This window comes from Silurus meridionalis, chromosome 8 (assembly GCF_014805685.1).
Source record: "Silurus meridionalis isolate SWU-2019-XX chromosome 8, ASM1480568v1, whole genome shotgun sequence".
In the NCBI taxonomy this organism is placed as follows: Eukaryota; Metazoa; Chordata; class Actinopteri; order Siluriformes; family Siluridae; genus Silurus; species Silurus meridionalis.
Window position 1 is genome coordinate 6,456,020 of NC_060891.1, and position 12,434 is coordinate 6,468,453.

Consider the following 12,434-nt stretch of genomic DNA (forward strand, 5'->3'; position numbering starts at 1 on the left):
TTTTTATGCTAAAAAAAAGGGTCAGATATCCTCAAAGGTGTTTGATAAAAATATATAGTCCTCCAAATGGTACACCAGTAACTCCACTTTTTGTATATCGAACCTTTACTAACCAAATGAGGCGTTTGTCAGTACATTCTTAAAGCCTTCAAGGCAACCATCTTTTGTCACCTATAGCATTACCAGAACATTACTAGAAGCTAATTTGCCTAATATATATTTAAAATGTTATGACTTGGCATCTATCAACTGACTTCTTAAATTGCAGAAATACAAATAATACTTGATGTTTTGGAACACTTCCATTCAACCACCACATGTGAAACGTCAAAGAAACCATTTTACAATTAACGTCGTCATTTATTCCTCAATTTAAAAAGTCACTTATCTGTCATTATGACATTTCAACATCTGCAGCTGATGCTCTGCTGCTGTGGAGCAAGACCTGCTTCCAGAGACAGGACATATATGGTTCTAGACAACATTTATTTGGATGATGCCAATTCATTTTCTTGACAGTTGAAACACTTTTGACAGTTGAATAATGGCTTCCAGTTGTTGTTCTTGGCTGATAGGAGTAGTAGCTAATGCTGTTGTAACTCATCCACCTTCAGGTTTGATGTGTTGTGAGATGAGAGCATTGTGAGATGTTTTTCTGCTTGTTTGAGAGAGCTGTTTGAGTTACCTGACAGCTTATTAGTGATCCAGCCAGTCTGATCAATCTACTCTTATCTGACCAATTAATAGATATAAAAAAAAATTTCAAAGTAACAGTAAAGGTGTTTGTGTTTTCCATTTCAGTATTTAGTTTTTGTTTATTTGTTTTTCACTATTCTGTGCTAATTTCTAGAGACTTTTGAGAAAATCCCTGTTTCTAAAATTCTCCAAACAGCCCTTGTACCCACAACCAATACCATGGTTAAAATCCCAGAGATTGCATGTTTTTCTTCATGCTGATGTTTGATATGAAGATTAATGACCTGTATCTGCATGATATTATACACTGTGCTGCTGCCACATCACTGGCTGACTAATTGTCTTCCCGATATAGTGTTTGTATACACAGGCTTTTTCTATAGATATAATGTCGTATCAGTAACACTAAATGTGCATGTACCATAATCTCTAGAAAACTTTTCCTGAGTGCAGCAATTCATCCAAAAACAAGTGCAGATTCAGGAATATCTAAATTCTGAGCAGAATGAAACAAGTAAAATAATCATGCTTCAAATCTGCTATGTACTACATATATATATATGATTATAAGGTTGATATGAATGACATTAGACTTCATTTATGTAATATTAGTTGGCAAAACATTTTGCTAGGATTCTTTGGGTTAATTCTTTATTTTCTGGATATGTTGTTCGACAACTGTCTGCTGAACAAATTGCTCTAAAAAACACTTTTTTCTCAGTACATTAGTAACACTAAAGATAGGAATGCAGTTTTAAAAAATCATCAGTGTTTGATCAAATGGATCTTGTATGGATCTTGTATGTGAGTGTATTGAAGGGGAGGATGAGCAGAGACACATTGGGACAGCTGTGGAAGGGGAAGTGTGTTTAGAGACTTGCTGCCGCGGTGTGAGGTGAAGCAGAAATACAGCACAATGCTTCTTACTCTAGTTATCGCGAGATTGCAGCGTTTAGCGACCTGACACACACACACACACACACACACACACAGACAGAGAGAGAGAGAGAGAGAGAGAGAGAGAGAAACCCAACAACCGACAAGAAGTCGAGAAAGCAGCACCGACAGCCGCCGACATCTGGACACACATCATGAAAACACGGCAGAACATCTGAGGGGGCAAAGAGAAGCGTCGACATTTTCTGTAAGTACTGCGTGTTCGGGACTGCTGTAAACGCCAAGGTTTAAAGTTGTGCTTGTGTGTGTGTGTGTGTGTGTGTGTGTGTGTGTGTGTGTGTGTGTGTGTGTGTGTGTACGGACGTGTTGGTGTTTTACCTCGTTCACCACCTCCGCGCAGTGCAGTTGTCGACTTGGTTCGGCTATAACGGCTCCAACACACACACACACACACACACACACACACAGAAACCCCTTTGCAAGCTCTGCGACTTAGACCATTTTCTCGCTATCGGACAATTTAAAACATTTTCTTTGCACAATATTTTTCTGTTCAAAACGCGCGTGCGTCTGTTCACTCCGTCATAAAGTTTGCGTCATTTCTGATCTTCGTGCAGGATTTTTCTGAATAATGCACATTTACAGAGGAAAGAAAAACGAATAAACAGTTGACCTGTAAAGATCCAGATTAGAGTATGGTGCTTGCACTTTTCTAGTAAAGTTTGGATCTGGGGTCTGGACCCCGAGTAATATTGTATTCAGTGCTCTTCGACACGCGCGCGCACAAAGTTGGATATATGCACCGTGATTTTTCTCCTCCTCTCCTCCTCTCCTCTCCTCCTCTCCTCGCCGGATTCCGGGTAACATATGGCGTAAACGCGAGCACAGCTGGAGGTAGCGTTTGCACGGCGCTGATGTCAGAGCAGCTGACTCCACAGCTTGCGGGATAATTAGTGAACAGGCCACCGGTTCACCCGGTCCGCGCGGTTTCATTCTTCTTTTTTTTTCGCTCGGACTAGAATCGCGATCTCTTTTCATGCACACGGAAGTCTCTATTATATATATGTTATATAGATAAATATATAATATATTTATGTGTATTATATGTTTAATATCCTTTTTAAAATACAGATATAGTAATCTATAGATCGTAAGCTCCGGAGCGCGAGCGCACTCTGTTCGGCGACAGGCGCGTGCCGCGTTTGAACACGGTTTATTTTTCTCTGCGCGTAAGAAGACAAGAAGTCACGAGCGACTTCTCCTGGGGCCCCGTCAACAAGGTGAAGCAGTGATTCATGTGTAGATTTCTGATCTAATGTACGATGTGCTGTAGGGAAAGTTTTCATTCATTGCAGTGAAGTTGTCAAAGAAACAGTTGGATCCCAGTACCAGGGTTTTTGTTTTTAAAATCTGTTGCATGGTTGTACTCGTGTGTTTGTCCCCCAGTGGTCTCTGGTGCTAAAGCTTTTTTTTTTTTCTTTCTTCTTTTTTGCTAAGCCTGTTTGGTTAAATGCCTCGCCCTGTTTATTCAACATCCGGTTTTTCCTGTTCTCTCTGCCAGGTTATGAGAGAAGCATGGAGTTCCCAGACCACAGCCGCCACTTGCTGCAGTGCCTTAGTCAGCAGCGTCACCAAGGCTTCCTGTGCGACTGCACGGTGCTGGTCGGAGCGGCGCGGTTCCGGGCGCACCGGGCCGTGTTGGCCTCATGCAGCATGTACTTCCACCTTTTCTACCGCGATCAGCTGGACACCCACGACGTGGTGCGACTGAACAGTGACATTGTGACGGCGCCGGCATTCAGCTTGCTCTTAGAGTTCATGTATGAGGGTAAGCTCGAGTTCAGCATGCTGCCGGTGGAGGACGTGCTGGCAGCTGCTAGTTACCTGCATATGTATGACATTGTCAAAGTGTGCAAGGGAAGACTGAAAGAAAAGGAGCTGTCCTGCCTGGATGAGAAACTTGTTGACAGTGTGAGTCTGAGCTGCCTGGACAGGGAGAGCTTGTCTGACAGGGAGATAGAGCCCTGCAAAATCCCCCTGAGAGGCCAAATGGCAGATGACATGGACATGGATGACATCACAGATTGCGATAGGCCAGCCCTGGCAAGGCAGAAGGCTAACGGTCACCTCGGTGGGTCTCCGGACCTTGTAGGTGTCAATTATGTGTCAGCCGAGGCCGAGGCCCGTGTGCGAACAGCTGGAAAAGCGAATGTGGACGTCAGCGGTGCCTCCCAAAGGTCCCGGGCGCCCGTTGACACGGACAGTGCACTGGACTTGTCTTTGAAAGCGCTGTCGGGCAGAGATGTGGGACAGCTGGCCCTCGACAGGCAGCAGCAGGGCATAGAGATGCACGCTCGAGACAAACACGGCACGCTGTCAGTGAAGGAGGAGGGTGGGGGTGCCAGCTTTGGGAATAGTGTGCCCATGACAGGGTTCGAGGCCCTCTTTCGGGGCAAAAATGGCACTCTGCTGCCCTCAGAGGAGCACCTGATGATGGAGGACGAAGAAGAGGAGGTGGTTGGGTTGGACGCTGATGAAGAGGAGGAGGGGTTAGGAGGAAGAATGGGGGTTTTAGTGGCACAAAGAGAACGCAGCCACAGCCGAGAAGGCAGTGAGGAGGCTCGAGGAAGAGGAGAAATACACAGTGAGGAGGATGAGGACGACGATGAGCTGGGCTCCACAGACATAACTTCACTCCTGCCATCAACGGGCACTGTTCCAGTCTGCGTCTGCCCGCTATGCAACAAGGCTTTCCCAACACCACACGCTCTGCAGCCGCACTTGAGCTCGCACTTCCGTGAGCGGGAGGGAGCACGCGCCAAGCTCTCACCCGACGCTACGGTGCCTACCTGTGCTCAGTGCGGCAAAACCTTCTCATGCGCATACACATTAAAGCGGCACGAGCGCACACACTCTGGTGAGAAGCCCTATACATGTGGCACTTGTGGCAAGAGCTTTCAATACTCACACAATCTGAGTAGGCATGCCGTGGTGCATACACGTGAGAAACCTCATGCCTGTAAGTGGTGTGAGCGGCGCTTCACACAGTCAGGAGACCTGTACCGCCATATCCGCAAGTTCCACTGCGCACTTGTCAAGACTCTCTCTATCGGATAAGCACACTCCTTTTCTACTCGTAAAAGGCTGCTTCTGACCTACATATATGAAGTATTTAAGCATAGAGGGGAGTCCTTCCCAAACCCTAAGCCACAGTGGTTTTTGGTGACAATGCACTTGACCGGCTGTAGACATGTTACAACTTAAAATTGGATCCAGTATTTTGCTGTATTGTAATGCAGAGTTTAGGACTAAGGTCCCAATGGAGTCCCTCCACCCAGTGGAGAAGTGTGAAGTGAAGTTAGGTGATGCACTTGGTCAGTCACTGGCAGCGTCTTCTGAAGTTAAATAATCAATATTGTGAGTTTTTTTTTCTTCAACAGTAGTATAGGTTTTGAAGTAATTGCATTTTACTGAATGGATGAAACATTGCATTGAAGTGAGCAATGGAAACTTAGGTTAAGTTATATCTGCAAATGAATTTAGAAGTATAATTGACAGATTTTTCGGGGTAAACTCGTTCTTGCTGAATACGGAGTGGCAGGGAAGCTGGTAATTATTTGTCTGTCGCTTCTTTATCACTTTTGGGGAAACAGGGTCATGTGGTTCCTCTTGAAGTGGGAACAGTTTCTGAAGTAATAAAATGAATGCGCAGGCAATTACAACAACTACTACCTTTATTCTAACTATTGCAGTGTTCTTCTGCAGTAACTCAAATGAAAAGAGTTTGATTTAAAAGAAAAAGCAAAACGCTGAATGAGCTCGAATGGGAACTCACATAACCCCCTATTATTAATTAGTTAGCGTCGTGCTCATTTTGTGGGTCTTTATTAACCCTGTATAACTGGAAACACTAACAATTTGACTCAAATTCTGGTAGAACATAAATGTTGGAGCCTTTATATCTATTTTCTCCTTTTGTCCTACCTAACATTTTTTGTGTTTTTTTTTTTTTTTCAACAAAAACAAGAGGCACTAAAAGTCCATATAACACTTCAGTTTAATTTTTTTCCTGAGAAAACTTGATTAGGATTATTTATTAGTTCTGTTGGTTCAGGGTTCACTGTACACATCGGAAGTATACTTGTGTTAGATCTTAATATGTCCTTCGGGTACTGTTTCATCTACACTGAATGGATCGATTGTAAAAAAAAAAAAAAAAAATCAGTTGCTGTATATTGTATTTGGTTTGTCATTTCAATTTACCCTGTGTAGACAAGCCATTTTAATCACTTTTCGTCAAGAGATCGACTCCGGAACTGCTAAGACGCACTTGCTTTGTGCATACCTAGACTGTACATACAACACTGATATTCTGTAGGCTGCTATTTCTAACTGAATATTTATTGTATATATGCATTTTTTTTATTTATCTTTGTTTTCATCAAAACAGCTGGTATTGCATAAAAATCTCTCGACTTTTGAAAAGTCGAAGTCTTCCCTTGTTTTAAAGCCTGTAATGCTGTAATGCTGTGACAGATGTAGCAGATCAAGAAGCACAATGTCACCATGACTTGCAATAGCTAAATAGTTTCTACATAAAGAACCAATCCCAGGTATTTATTAAGAGAGTAACACATCACAAAATATTCTGCTCTAAACAAATGGAAGTGTTACAAACACTATTTCAAGTGTTACAAACAGCACTTTTCTGTCAGCAGAGCGGTTTAATGTAATATCTCCTGCAAAAAAATCAAAAGATCAACGTGAGATTCAGTAAGAATGTGAGCATACACGTGTGACTAACGTTGCACGTTTGTTGGGCAGCTGTTTAAATAGCATATTTGAATTGGTTTCAGTTTGTCCACACCGCTTGTATGATTGAATCTTCATTTAAAATCCTATGTGGAAACACTGGAATCAAGTGGAACTTTTTCCCAGAATGTTGTATTTATATTTACTAGGTTGAACTGGAAAGTAGTAGTTTTCTTTCCCAGATGCAGCTAATACTGACGAATTATAGGTGCTTTATTTAAAATGTGTGTGTTGATAAGAATCTGACTCCACTGAGATTCATATGTTGAAGTAATATGCATCGACTCGCTTTACACAGTATGTGCCTTGTTGACACACAAGAATCCAACTGCAAAATTCATTATTGGGCATTACTGTGGGCCTGTAATGATTCTTTCTGCACAGAGCTGTTACTAATGACAAAAATCTATCTAAGGTGGTAACGTTTCATTTTTAAACTGAAGGTACAATAAGAGTGTTTGTATGATATAAAATATTGGCGAAGGTCAAAAGAACAGAAATATTCTGATTCTAGTATAGGAAACAGGTGCATCATACTTGAAGCAACTTCCTTGTTTGGATGCAGTCATGTGATCATCACTGAGCCCATAATGAACTATCACATATGACCAGCAGGAGAATAATCATGGATAAGCACCAGTAATCGATTTTTTTTTCTTTCTTTCTATGAAGATGTGCTTCGATTTGAAAAATCAAGCTAGTGAATATGCTACAAAAGTGTGTATGTAAACATTAATACTGGAATGTCATCTTCTAAGGTTCAGACTGTGAAACTGTATAATCATAAGAGTTATTTATTGATTTTCTTTCTTGTGCAAATATTTTACTGAGTTTTACTTAAGTAATAAAAAATGCTACTAAACGGAGAACATTTTTAATAGACTTTGTAGAAGTGCCATTAGATTTAATATAATTTTTTTGATAAGAAACATATATTTTATAGGAAACAGATGCTTTGATGTTAGTGCTCTAGTGAATGTAGGTGACAATCTGTTTTGATTTTAAATGCTTGTTGTATTTTTTTGTTTGTTTGTTTGTTTGTTTTTTGGATTAACGCTGTCACGTTACAAACTTGGAATTTGTTTGTGCTTTTTATTTGCCGCTTTTTGACGTGTACCTGTGTGTGTGCTGTGGAAAAAGTGACAATCTTGAGCTAGGACTTTATTTCGATTATGTTTAGATTAAATAGAGAATTTTATGTCATGTTTTTGTGTGTGTGTGTGTATGTTATTTCACAGTTTAAATCCATCTTGCTATTGTATTGTTGTTTAATGTCTATCTAATCTATCTATCTATCTATCTATCTATCTATCTATCTATCTATCTATCTATCTATCTATTTATCTACACACACACATCAGTAATCTAATCAATAGTACTTAAATTATTATTTTTGCAACTGTATGAGGAAGTGCTCTAACTGAGTAAGTCTCGTCCCTAAAAAGCTTTTCAAAGACTTTTCTTCAAGGAGGTTCGCTCCAGGTTTCTGTTTATAACTAACATACTGTTTGAGGGTTAAAGTGCTACTGTATACAGACAACACAGTGAGAACTGACACCCCCTAAATAAAACTTTCTGTGTGGCTGTGGATGAAATCTATAAATGTTTTATTAGAGCTTAGAAATACAAGAAAGTTTGTGGAAATCTGAAATTAAGATTGGGAAGATGTTCCACTAGATTTTTGAGTGTGCTTGTGGAGAATTGTGCTCATTAGTAAAGTCAGGAATGGATTGAGGTCAGATCTCTATAGCAGGCCTCTCAAGATCTTCCACTCCAACCCATGTAAAGCATATCTTCATGGAGCTCGCTTTGTGCACAGGGCTATCATGTCATGCTGGAACAGGTTTGCATCTCCTTGTTTAAATGAAAGGAAAATGTAATGCTACCACAATTTGTCCGTATAGTGCAAGTTCTTCTGTTTTCAGATCATGTCATAAGAAAGTGTGTGTATATAGGAAAGGGTAACACTATGTAACATATATCTTAATATGCAGTATAAGATGAAATATGAAGTAAGTGTGATGGGAACATTGGGAATTAGAAAGAGCTTATAGAGATTTGGTCCAGGATATTAAAAAAATAGGTGGAGAAATTTAGAACACATTTTTTTGGATTAGGAAGATCATTGTTTTGCTTTAGTGGCCAATGCACCGATGACTGATTTGAAAAAAAAAAAACTTTTTTAAAAAATGATTTAGCTTCTTGCTATTGTCCTTAGCTATGCAGTAAATAACACATATGTATAATGAGCCATTTGTCAGAAAAACCATCCTTCTGGATGATTTACATTCTAACAAATAGGTGGACCAAGTGAGAAGAAAATGTGTATCTAATTTAAAAAACTGAGTGGTGGGTTTCTAATTATTCTTTGGCTGCCAATCCAGTGTCATGGATTTCTGATCTTACAGTCATACACCCATCAAGAGCATGCAAACTTATCAATCACACATCCCATCCCTTCCCAGGTATTATCTCAATAACCCATTTGTCTTCCTGGCTTCCTTAGTAGCTTCTACAGCTTCGTTTTTTTTCACTAAATACCATGTTGATGTTGCCAACCCAAAGCAGCACCTGATTATGTAACAGTTTACCACTAGACTGTAAATAAGGGACTTGGAGAGCTGGGAAGGTCTTCTACACCTCAAAGTTGACCTAAGAGTGCACCTGAACAGTAAAGTTGTAACTCTTTAAGAGGTCTATATCAATGTTCAACAGAATAAAACACTACCTGTCGTCTAGGTATTTATGACATTGACACATTTAGAGATCTTTTAGTGTAGTTAATCTTAAGTGGGGCTGTGACAGTGATGGGAAGTGTTTAAGTGCAAATACTTCGTTATTGTACTTAAGTAGATTTTTCATGTATTAGTACTTTTCTTCACTATTTATTTTTCAGACATTTAACTTTCATACATTAAATTTATTTACAGAAATAACTGTACTTTATACTTTTTAAACCTCGTTACTTTAGTTGTAATCTATTTGGTGACTTGAGCTAAATTTTCTCCTATGCACCGTTTTCAGCTCATCAACCTGTTTCTTGTCATTGCACTGCTTTTTCAAGCAACCAATAGTGTATAATTTCCTGGCTTTCACACACCACAGATGTAGGCTTTTTATGAAGCTCACAACGAGCAGGGCAGAAGGCAACAAGAAGTAGTATGGGGTATACGTGGCTGAGACAGAGGGAGTCAGGGATGTAAACATGACTGAGAACAGAGACATTCCTGATCACCTGATCATCATCATCATCATCATCATCATCTTTTCTCTGCTGGTGTTCTATATGGTGGATGTTCAGCCCAGACATTCATTAGATAATGACATTTAAAATTATTTTATATTAATATATTTAATATGATGTGAGGTCCAGTTACCAGCGTGACACTAAAACAGGTAGAAGTAAAGGCTACTTTTTCACTTCAGTACATATCAGAGCCAAACTTCTTTACTTTAACTTGAGTAAGAAAGTGTAGTCAGTACTTCATCTTTTACCAGAATCTTTTAAAGCATGAGTATCTGTACTTCTACTTGAGTGAAGGATGTGTGTACTTTTGCCATCTCTGTGCTGTGAAGCGTAGCCAAGGTTGTTGTTTTTTTGGTACAGCTTTTGTACAATAGTGAAAAAGATATTGGTATTTATGGATGTGCTTTTTTTTAAAATAAATTTGCTTTAACATATGAACAAGATACTAACGTGTTGTTTTAAAGTAATTGTAACATCATTAAGATCTGATTGATTAAAGTTTGCTATATGTATGCTCTATTATTCAGGCCTGTTCTGTTTACATTAATGTATAATAGAGAGAATAGAGTATAGCAAGTGTACGTTCAGCAACAGGTGTTTATTTTAAACCCTGTCCTTTAAATTAATCTTTGGATCTTGCAGTTCGTATGAAGTTATTCAGCATGTAGTGCATGTAGTGTGCCAATTGCAACAATAAAAGAAACCATTAAGCCTCATCTATCTGTTTTTTGAGCCAAGAATCTGGTCAGAAACCCTTGCAGCAAGACATCCCATGTTACATTTTCTTTAAATAAATAAATAAGTTATAAGTTAATAACTTTATAAATTCAGCCTATATAACTGGTTAGTTTGAATTGACTGTTTGTTCCAGAAAAAAAATTAAATACATTTTTTTGTAAACAAAATATCATTGTACATGTGAAACAATGAGGTAAAGGTTTATTTTACAATGCAAATGTTTAAGAACCCCTGGTCTAGCCATTCTTAACTTCTCATTTAACCTCACTATTCCCACACAGTCCAAATGACCTCAATAAATGAACGCTTACAGGGGCATTCATATTAACTTAAAACCAAAAAAAAAACTGAGACTTAACACAGACCTACGTTGTTTATGTATTCAAGCCATATCTTGCATCGTTTTGACTTAATTAGTTGTGTTTTTGCCCTCGCTGATCAAAAATGCTCAAGTAATTTCCATTTAACCAGAGCTGGCCTATTTGCATGTATTCCCTGGGCAGTGGGAAGTCTTTGGAAGGGAGAACGAAGTTGAAAACTTGGACATCTTCACCTCGTGAGGCCAGCGGTGGAAGCCCTTGACCTCTGAACGCACTGCCAGGGACAGCTGGTGCCTGGCCACATTTATATATTTATTTACCTCACAACAAAGACAGGTGGTCACACTTGAAAAGAAGCGATGCTTCTAAACATGCACAGACATGCACACACACATATAAGCACACTCTGAGCTGCAAACAAGAGTGCATGCAGGAAAGTGACCCACACACTGTCAAAGCCTAGGCATGCTGTCAAATCCTTTCTCTTTTTTCATCTTAGTAAATATAAGTCATTTATATACAAAACATCCTCCTTTCCATACATCAAGGTTATAAATTCCATAGCACACCTCGATTATTGCATGATGAGTACATTTCTCCCGCTGATTGCATGAAGCAATAATCATTTATAATCACAAAACCAATCATATCTTGATCAACAAATTGTGCTATATTTTACTAAATTTCACTGTATGACTAATTAATGACTGTAATTAATTCATTTCTACTTAATTCATAATTATATCATATATATATATATATATATATATATATATATATATATATATATATATATATATATATATATATATATATATATATATATAGGCAAAAGTATTTGGAAACTTGACTTTTCTAGCTACATGTGGTTCTTCCTCAAACTGTTACCAATATAGGATGTTTTTGGATGTGGTAGCATTACATTTCCCCTTTATTTAAACAAGGAACTTGAAGACCTTTAGTGGCATGCTTTAGAGCTCTGACCTCAACATTACTGAACACCTTTGGGATGAATTGGAGCACTAGATGTTGAATAGTATATTATTATAGCAACAGTAAATATTTTGAAATATGCACAGTCATTCTTCATGAATTGGTTTATTAATTATTGTTCTAGTAGCAATTTACACAAGAAATTTGGTATTGCTGATTTTTTCCTAACTTGGTGTTAAAATCCTATAATATCTTATAAAATCCTTATCATATAATTGCACGTTTTAAATATAGGATTTACTGTGGAGTTAAAGCATGTGTTAGATCCCCCTATCCAGAGAAATTCATACAAGTGTATTTATTGAAATTATTGAAGGATTCTATTAAAAACACATCCTCATTCTAGTCAATCGGAACAGTAGTGAGAGTACCACAAAATAAAATTATTGTGAAAACCAGTTAACAAGCTAATCCAAACACATACATTAATAAAATGAAATAAAACGAACGATTCTATTATAACAAAAGAAACAAACACCTCAGGTGAGGGAAGATTTAGCATATACTATTAATATGATTATTATTATGATTATTATTATTATTATTGTTGTTATTATTATTGTTATAATACAATTTTTTATTGGCATAACAGTAATTCAAAATACATTTTCCAGTCTTTACCCCAGTTGTTCATTTTGTATTCTGAGTTGCCTGTGAACTAATTAAACTGTAAATGCTTTGGAGTTTTCTGGGGAGTTTTGAGTGCATTTTACATGTGAAAGGAAATCCAG

The 12,434-nt window shown here is 38.4% G+C and overlaps 1 protein-coding gene across 2 annotated transcripts; it reads left to right on the plus strand.

Moving 5' to 3' along the window:
• The first annotated feature begins 1,662 nt into the window (after window positions 1–1,662).
• Window positions 1,663–7,608, plus strand: zbtb42 (zinc finger and BTB domain containing 42). 2 transcript variants are annotated; one of them, XM_046856565.1, is made up of 2 exons: window positions 1,663–1,840; window positions 3,155–7,608. In XM_046856565.1, the coding sequence occupies exon 2, from the start codon at window positions 3,169–3,171 to the stop codon at window positions 4,708–4,710; it is 1,542 nt and encodes a 513-aa protein (XP_046712521.1). In that variant the 5' UTR covers window positions 1,663–1,840; window positions 3,155–3,168; the 3' UTR covers window positions 4,711–7,608. The 2 variants fall into 2 exon arrangements, with proteins under 2 accessions (XP_046712521.1, XP_046712522.1); XM_046856566.1 differs by lacking the exon at window positions 1,663–1,840 and adding an exon at window positions 2,004–2,873.
• Window positions 7,609–12,434: the final 4,826 nt, after the last annotated feature.